This window comes from Odocoileus virginianus, chromosome 3, assembly GCF_023699985.2.
Source record: "Odocoileus virginianus isolate 20LAN1187 ecotype Illinois chromosome 3, Ovbor_1.2, whole genome shotgun sequence".
Classification (NCBI taxonomy): domain Eukaryota; kingdom Metazoa; phylum Chordata; class Mammalia; order Artiodactyla; family Cervidae; genus Odocoileus; species Odocoileus virginianus.
In genome coordinates this window covers 5092020-5100442 of record NC_069676.1, presented here as the reverse complement: position 1 = coordinate 5100442, position 8423 = coordinate 5092020, and the positions used below count along the sequence as shown (strand labels likewise).

Here is an 8423-nt window from a genome sequence, read left to right as displayed (position 1 = left end):
TGTGCTCTGTCCTGGATCCTATGTGACGAGGTTATGGGGTTCTAGCCATCACCACTGCTGTGTGGTCTCACATAAGTGGCCTTGCTTCTCCGGCCTCTGTTTCCCCATCAGTGAGTGGGGTTGTCCTAAGAAGGAACTAAAGCCAGGAAGTACATGGTGCGTGTCTGCAGTACCAGGCATGTGACATGACATGCTTTTTTTTTCTTTGCCTGCACTGTCTTGGTTGCGGTGCGCAGGCTCTAGAGCTGGGCGGCTCAGTAGGTGCTGCCTGCAGGCTCTCTAGTTGCTGCTTAGTAGCCCCATGGCATGCGGGATCTTAGTTCCCCAACCAGGGATTGAACCTGCATCCCCTGCATTGGAAGGCGGGTTCTTAACCACTGGTCCGCCAGGGAAGTTTGACATTTGTTCTAACTTTATCCTCTTCCATTGATATTTTCATGCACACCACAAGCCTTTGCTTTCTGGATACCCCCTGCGACAGGTGCCATATAGGAGGAGGAGGTTTGTGTAGGCTCCCGGGGGGGCTCAGGAAGGATGTGGCCGAGGGGAGTGGGGCATCCACATCTCTAGCTGATCATTGGCTTGGGGACCAGCCTCCCCCAAGGCTGCTGGGCACTGCCACCTCTCTGCCCATGGGGACAGGTCCTGGGGTCTTCAAGCCACTGTGTGGCTGAGCTTCCTCCACTAGGTGGCCCTAGGTGGCCCAGGAAGGGATGGACAGGCTGGGAGATTGCTGAGGACATTTGTCCATTTGGAGTGGGGGCAGGAACCAGGGCATCCCCACCCCCTGTGATATTTATATACATGAAGATTTGTGGGAAATGGATCCCAGACTCTACAAGGGGTACACTCTCTGTCCCCCAACTCTTGCCCTCCCCACCCCCACTCCTTCCAGTGCTCCCTTCATCCTGGACCTAACTTGGCCATGCAGCACGTTTGGTTGTGGCTCAAGTGACATGGAGATAGTGACATGGAATTTATTTTCAGGTAGTGCAGGACAGGGATGGGAACGGGACCTCTGGAGACCCCTGGGGCTCTGAGTTATCCACCAAGCCCCATAAGTTCCAAGGGTCCCAGAAACCAGCCATCAGCCCACATTTTCTTGCCACCAGGCACCCCAACTAACAGAAGCACAGCTTGACAAGTATTGAGGACCTGCCATGCACAGGCCCCGGGAATGACTCATGTAGTGTCTCACGGGAACCCTAGAAGAAGGAACCACTTCTGTTCTCATTTTACAGGCCAGGAAACTGAGCCACAGAGTGGTGAAGCCCTCAGCCACAGGCCCACAGCCAGGAGTCTGGGTCCAGGTCTCCAGGTGCATCTGTGGCCCGGGGCTGCTCTGAGCTCCGCACATGCAGGTTTCAAATGCTCACAGCCCGGAAGGAGTCGCAGAGTCTGAGGCTTGCACTATCAGCAGCATGGAGGTTACAGGACCCAGGTTCGAATCCAAGCTCTGATGCTCAGTACTGGCCGTGGGACCCTTGGTGAGTCACTGCCTCTCTCTGGGCCTCGGTTTCCTCATCTGTAAAATGGATGGAGATGTTTAGAGAACCACTGTCTAAGCTCTCCCCTCCCCCTCCTGCCTAGAACAGAATTTTATTCATTCTGGGCAGCTGCATTTCCTTGTCTCCTATATATTGAAGTGTGGCCACATGACTGTTCTGGCCAGTAATGTATAACCAGAAGTATCCCAAGGCCTCCCAGGAAGACTTCCAAAAGCTCCTGAGTCAGTCCTGGCCTCTGCCTTTCTCTCTGAGTGAGGAAGTGAAGGTTGGACCCCCAGCAGCCATTCTGTGCCATGAGGCAACCTTGAGGACAAAACGCAGAGATGCTGTGAACTGAGAAAGAAATCAAGTTGTACTGCTACTGTGGTTGAGCCTGGAGCTATCTCTACAAGAGTCCTCTTCCTGCTGCCTGACACTCGGTCTCTATCCCTGATCCTTGGGCTCACACCAAGGTGGAGTCCTTCCCTGAACCCCCTGGCCTGTGGCCCAGGATGCTGCGCATCTCATGTGTGACCTCTCCCCAGCGCCCCTCACTGGCAGACAGTGTCCGGTGCATGCGGGATGCAGGCAGGCCGCTCTCCCAGCCTCCTCCCATGACTGCAGGTGCTGTGTCAGTGACCATGGGTCTGAGGGAGTCCCCCAGTTTAGGGAAGGATGAGTAGAGAGTCCAGTGATGAATACCCTGCTGGGGCTGAGCCCTGGGGCCGGCCTTGGAGACTTCAGCAGGGCGGACAGGGTCATCTTCAAAGTGTGGTGGGGACAGTTCATGGAGGCCCCGGCGGGTGGTCCGGGCGGCCTGGAGCAGAGTGTGGGTCAGTGCTGCCACCAGGACTAGAGCACCCAAGCCAAGGATGGAGGCAGCTGCTGCACCTGTCTCGATCTCGAAGAGCAGCAGGGCGTAGATGGACAGTGCTGGGGAAGGAAATGGCTCTTATTCAACATTTGATCCCCAAGCCCTGGAAGAGCTCCCCACATGGAAGGCAATTATAGAAAACTATACATTATGATAGGCACATAGACTAACTCATCTAACCCACACCTGACAAATATGTCATCATCACAACTATTTTACTATGTGTGTAGATACCCAGTCATGTCCAACTCTTTGTGACCCCATGGATTGTAGCCCACCAGGCTCCTCTGTCCATGACATTCTCCTGGTAAGAATACTAGAATGGGGTGCCATTTCCTCTTCCCAGGGATCTTCCCAAACCAGGGATCGAACCTGCATCTCCTGCTTTGGCAGGCTGATTCTTTACCACTGAGCCACCAGGGAAGCCAGTGTTATGTGTACTTAACCACAATTGAAACAACCCAGATCTCAGACTTTTGGAATCCTTGTGATTGACCTGGAGTGAATGGCAGTCCCTCTCTGACCTCAGTTGGCTTATCTGAACAATAAGACAGTTGGCGACCTGACCTCAAGGACTGGTCCTCTGTGGCCCTATCCAATGTCCAGTTGGCACCTTTCTTTTTGGTGGGAACTATCCTGTGCATTGTAGGATATTTAGTAGCTTCTACCCACCAGATACCAGTATACCCTCCCCCAGTTATCATGAAACCAAAAATGTCTCCAGATATTGATTGCCCAGAGTCCCCTCCGGGGCAGAATCAGCCTGCATTGAGAGGTGCTGGTCCAGTCCCCAACCCCACCCTGTTCAACGGGATAGGAGGACTGACCTACTTCCCTGGCATCAGTGATGTATATGGTCCTAAGTCTTGGCCAGTCAGGGTGTTGCTTCCCCTGGTTGTAGTGATTGGTGCATGGCTATCACATGACCCAAGTTCAGCCAATCAGAGTCAGCCCTGGGACCTCTGCTTGGACTATGGGGATAGGGGAATTTCTTTATGGCAGCAATTAAGGAATTGCCAGCCTGGTGTGCTGCAGTCCCTGGGGTCGAAAATAGTCGGACATGACTTAGCAACTGAACAACGACAAAAAAGGAGAGCAGCTCAGAGTTGGTGGGGGATTTCTCGGCACTTTGTGGGCTGTTTCTAGGCTTTCTCCAGCTCTGCACTCTTGCTTTTGAACATGCCACACTGTATTATGTCTGGCATATTAAAGCGAGGCCAAGGACTTTTTTTGCTCTAAACATTTTTAAAACGTCTTTATAATTATTATTTTGGTTCTGGTTAGCAATGAATGAATGACTGGCTGGACATGCTTGGAAATTCTTGCTGAGTGAGGTCACCTAACCTCAAAAAGAATATAAATGAGAGCTGAACAAATTCTTCATTTAATGCTTAATGAGGCTGACATAGTTTTTGTGCCCATTGTGAGTTTTTGTGTATTTTAGGACAAGAATATTTTATTCTCCAAGTCTCTAACAGTTTTGTCAGCCCCTGAAAAGGCTTGAGGTCATTGGTACTATGTTGAAAGTGCTTACAGATAAAGACTTCTTTCTCAGGGCACAGTGGGTGAAGAGGTGAAGTGAGAAGCATTTTTTTTCTGACCTCATTTGAGTGCCTGGATCCGGCCACACCTGAAACCACTAACCCCTGATCTTTTCAGATAGATGAGTCACTCCATCCACTCTCCTTTTAATAAAAAACCCCACATCCAGAGTATTTTATTAAGTCAAACAACAGGAGTGATACAGAGTTAGTTATCCTGTGTGTACAAATTCCCACAATAAACCCTAAGCTCATATTTCATAAATAATATTTTAAATATATCTTCTAAACTTCTATTTCTCTATTGTGGTACTAAGGGAAAAAATAGAAACAGCAAATCCCTTGTTTTTCAATAAGCTGATTTTTTTTTATTCCAGTAAAACAGGCTGTCTATAGGGCTACCAGAGATCTATGGATGATTTAACACGGAGTCTCCAGAATCAGCAACATATTTTTCAAGAATAGAACAAAATATAAGATGTCAACAGTCTCTTCAAAGAAATGTGATGATCTGATTTCTTTACCAGCATGTGTGGGTGATCAAAGAAGAGTTACAAACTAGGGAAGGAAAGATTGTGTGTCCTTCTGGCACCCAGGTTATTAGCTTTTACTCTGCTTCATATTTGGGGATTTAAAATTGCATTTCTGGTTTAGGGGGCATTTTTTTTTTTTCTTAAGCCCTTCTTAAGCTGGATTCTGATATTTGTGATCAAAACAGTTTTTGCTAAGGCCAACCTGTGAAACACTATCTCCAGAAACCAGCAAGGACTGGGACTTTTGTTCAAACCAGATGTAGACAAGCAATGAATCACGAGTGTTCTGAAGACAACCACCATTTATGGAATCCCCACTGGGATCAGATGCCAGGCATGGGCACAAGTGTCAGAACCAAGAGTGAAAAAGGTAGGCTGACTCCAGAGCTGACCCCAATAGTGGGGCCATTACCCTTGGCTGCTCCAACTCAGGGTCCTATACCCCATGTTCTATCCTGAGCACATACCTGCCAAGTAGACGGAGACCCCGCAACAGAAGAGGCCGAGAGCCACATGTCTGAGGAGGCGGCAGTCATAGAGAAACCAGTCAGACCTGGCAGGGAGGGGGGCAGGAAGAAAATGGACTCAGGAGGCAGAACTGGTGGAAGAAGTTTGGGGAGGAGAGGAAGGGAGAATGGTCCAGCTCTGGGGAACTGGAGATCTATGTGAGGACCCAACCATCCACCACGTATCCATCCCCCTACCTGCTCAATCATTCTTTACTGCCTGCCACCATTTATTATCCATCCATCCATCCTATCCATCTGTATGTATTCAACCATACAGCCATCCATCCATTTAACCGTGCTGTGTTAACCCAACCACCCATTTATTTAAACAGCCACTATCATCCATTATCCATTTGTCATTCACCATCCATTCATTCATCCATCCATCCATCTCCCACCCCTGACCCATCCATCCATCATCTGTCTCCTAGTCACCATTCATCGAGCCAACCATCTATCTGTCCATTCATCCATCCAGTCATCATCCATTCCATTCCCCTCCCCCATAACCCACCAATATAGTGAAAGTGAAAATGTTACTCAGTAGTCTCTGACTCTTTGCCACCCCATGGACTGTAGCTCGCCAGGCTCCTCTGCCCATGGAATTTTCCAGGCAAGAATACTGGAGTGGGTTGCCATTTCCTTCTCCAGGGAATCTTCCCAACCTAAGGACTGAACCTGGGTCTTCTGCATTGCAGGCAGATTCTTCACCATCTGAGCCACAAGGGAAAACAACCTACTTATATACATCAGTCCACTAAAACATCCAACATTCATGAAACAGCTGTTGCATATGGACACTTGCTAGGCATCTGACTTCCATTATTTTACTGACCATAAGCTTATTTGGGAATGAGGAAACTGAGGCTAATTTGTTATCAGCCGCAATAGAAACAGAGATTCCCGAGAGCTGTGTGAATTGAGGACATGGTTTTGAACCCAGCCCTGTGCTAAGTTTTTCTGCTGTGTGCATGCTCTTCTCCAGTCCTGTGAGATCAAGAAAAGGAGATTCCATCATTGCTCACCTCCCACCAGTACCATAGAAGTGGCCTCCTCCCTGGTCTTTCTGCCAACTTCCATCCTGACCCCTCTTCTGCACAGTGGCCAGAGTGAGTTCTTCCAAACCCACTTACGCCAGATCACGCCCCTCCTGGCTCACAGCTTTCTCGGTCAGAGTAAAAACCTAAGATCTTCACCAGAGCACAGGAACCTCTATATAATCCAGTACCTCTTGGACTTCCCTGGCGGTCCAGTAGTCAAGACTCCACACTGCCACTGCAGGGAGTGCGGGTTCTATTCTTGGTCAGGGAACTAAGATCATGAAAGTTGCATGGTGTAGCAAAAAAAAAAAAAAAAAAAAAAAAACCCCAGTACCTCTCACTTCCACTTCCTGGTCCTCATCTCCCTTATCTACCCCCATCCCAACCACATCGATCACCTCCATCCCCCTTTAACACTTCAAGCTCATTCCTGCTCCAGGGCCTTTGCACATGCTGGTCCCTCTGCCTGGATCACAGTCCCTTAGATCTTGTGCCTCCTTTCCTTCTTCAAGTCTCAGCTCAGTCCTCCCTTGATGGTAGGACTCACCCCCATCCCCATGATGGTTGGTCTCACCCCTACCCTTTCCTGCTCCACCACATCACCTCATTTTCTTCCCTTTCCAGCATTCATCACCATTTGACATTATTGATCTGTTTTTCTTCTTCATTATCTGCATCCCCAGGAAGGTGGTCCAGACCCACTTGGGTCCTGCTGAGTCCCCAATACCCAGTGCTGGTCTCAGCCCCAAGCAGGCACCCAACACATATTTGTAAACTGACAGAATGCATGCTTTTCAGCACCCCCTTGAACTAGCAGATAGAGAGTGCATGGTTTGGATGGGATTCAGTGGTGGAAGTGCCCATCTGATCAAATCTAAGGAAGCCTGGGCCAGAATCCTGGCTCCCCTCGCCAGGAGGGCAGGACAGCCAAGTCTTTGGCTCAAGGAATGTCCTCACTCCACATGCAGTGCCCCATCCCCTGTGCCCATCTCCCTGAGCTCAGGTGCCTGACAAGGAATTCTACCCCCATCCCCACACCTACCCCTAGCCAGGGCACAGGTTCCTGGCTCTATCAGCTTCAAGTTCAAATGCAGCCCACTCCCTTCCAATCCTAGCAGCATAGACAGAGCAGCCTCCCCTGTCTGAGACTAAACAGGAGGATAATAAGGGGTACCAGCCGTTCAGGGGGCTTCACTGAGCTAATCACAAGATGTGGGAGGCACCTAGATCTTAGGGTTCCATTAAATAACAAGTGCTATCAACACTGGGGCTAGCTGACTCCAGGCCTACTTTGAGCCTCAGTATCCTCATCTGTGAAATGGGGAGTCGCAGCAGCAGTTGTACCTGCTGTAAATTTTCAGCAAATAGAGGAGAGAGGGAGGGATGGATGGACGAAAGGAGGAAGGGAAAGACGGATGAAGGGAGAGAATGAGGGAGGAAAGCTCTCCCCAACGCAGAGGCCCAGAGAAGGGCAGCGGCTCGCCCGGGCCCGTCCAGGCCCCAGCCAGGCAATGGGGCCGGCCCTCCTACCTGTTAGAGCCCGGTCCCCGCGCCATCTCGGCGCCCAGGTGGCCGCAGAGCGCGGCGAGCAGCAGGCAGGTGAGGCCCAGCACCAGGGCTAGCGCGGAGAGTGCGGCTGCCAGCGGCAGCAGCGCCCCGGCCGCGTCCTCCGGCAGCCCGGGGCCGGCGCCCAGCTCCGGGCCCAGCCCGTCGATTCGCGGTCCTCGAAGCTCCGCGCGGCCCGCCTGCAGCTGGAACAGCAGCTGCGCGCCCAGCGCCGCCAGCACCGCCGCGGGGATGCCCAGCAAGACCATCGCGGCCAGCACCCGGCCGCCGTACGACCTGGCCATCGGAGGGGTCCTGCGGGCCTGGGGGACAGCTGGGGGATCAAAGAGATTTTAGGGGGCAGGGCAGTTGAGGGGCGTCTTAGGGCCCTCGGCGGTCCAGAAGGGGGCGGTTTTTGAAAGTTGGAAGGGCCACAGAGAGCTTGGGACGCCAGTCGCGGTGGGGACGAGGAAGCGCTGGGAAAACTTGAGACGAAGTCCTCTCTCTCTGGGGACCCTGTGGGCGCCAGCTCCCGGCCTCCGGGCTCTTGAGGGGCGTGGCCATCAAGGGGCGGGGCGAATACGGGGCGGAGGCGGTCCCACGTGGGATAAGCGCGCAGCGGCTGTGTCCAGGTCCACCAAACTCATTAAAGTGTCCCCCTTTCCCCTCCCGCCGCTCCAAGCGCCTGTTTTATCGTTGTTTGGGGGGGGGGGGGAAAGAAAAGAAACTTGCACAAAATTTTAAATAATTCACTTTGCTACCCGATCTCTACCTGGCAATTGACTGGGATGTACCCTCTGCTCACCTTCTTTCAAGGCTTTGCAGAGACGTCACCACCGCAGAGAGGCCTTCCTGGACCTCTTCTCCACGCAGCACACCCGTCCTTCACTGCTA

At 51.6% G+C, this 8423-nt stretch overlaps 1 protein-coding gene across 2 annotated transcripts; it reads right to left on the bottom strand.

Moving 5' to 3' along the window:
- Window positions 1-966: 966 nt before the first annotated feature.
- On the bottom strand, window positions 967-8082 carry TMEM221 (transmembrane protein 221). Of its 2 annotated transcripts, XM_070462115.1 has the most exons (4): window positions 7515-8082; window positions 4903-4988; window positions 2190-2420; window positions 967-1525 (listed from the first exon to the last, which is right to left on the bottom strand). In XM_070462115.1, the coding sequence occupies exons 1-4, from the start codon at window positions 7832-7834 to the stop codon at window positions 1464-1466; spliced, it is 699 nt and encodes a 232-aa protein (XP_070318216.1). In that variant the 5' UTR covers window positions 7835-8082; the 3' UTR covers window positions 967-1463. The 2 variants fall into 2 exon arrangements, with proteins under 2 accessions (XP_070318216.1, XP_020754455.2); XM_020898796.2 differs by having other exon boundaries at window positions 967-2420.
- Window positions 8083-8423: the final 341 nt, after the last annotated feature.

Excerpts from the sequence above, each read along its gene's own strand:
- TMEM221 (XM_020898796.2), bottom strand. The coding sequence starts at position 7,834 with ATGGCCAGGTCGTACGGCGGCCGGGTGCTGGCCGCGATGGTCTTGCTG. Across the intron at positions 4,989-7,514 it reads CGGGGACCGGGCTCTAACAG|GTCTGACTGGTTTCTCTATG; the intron begins GTAGGAGGGCCG and ends CCTCCCTGCCAG. Across the intron at positions 2,421-4,902 it reads GGTCTCCGTCTACTTGGCAG|CACTGTCCATCTACGCCCTG; the intron begins GTATGTGCTCAG and ends TTCCTTCCCCAG.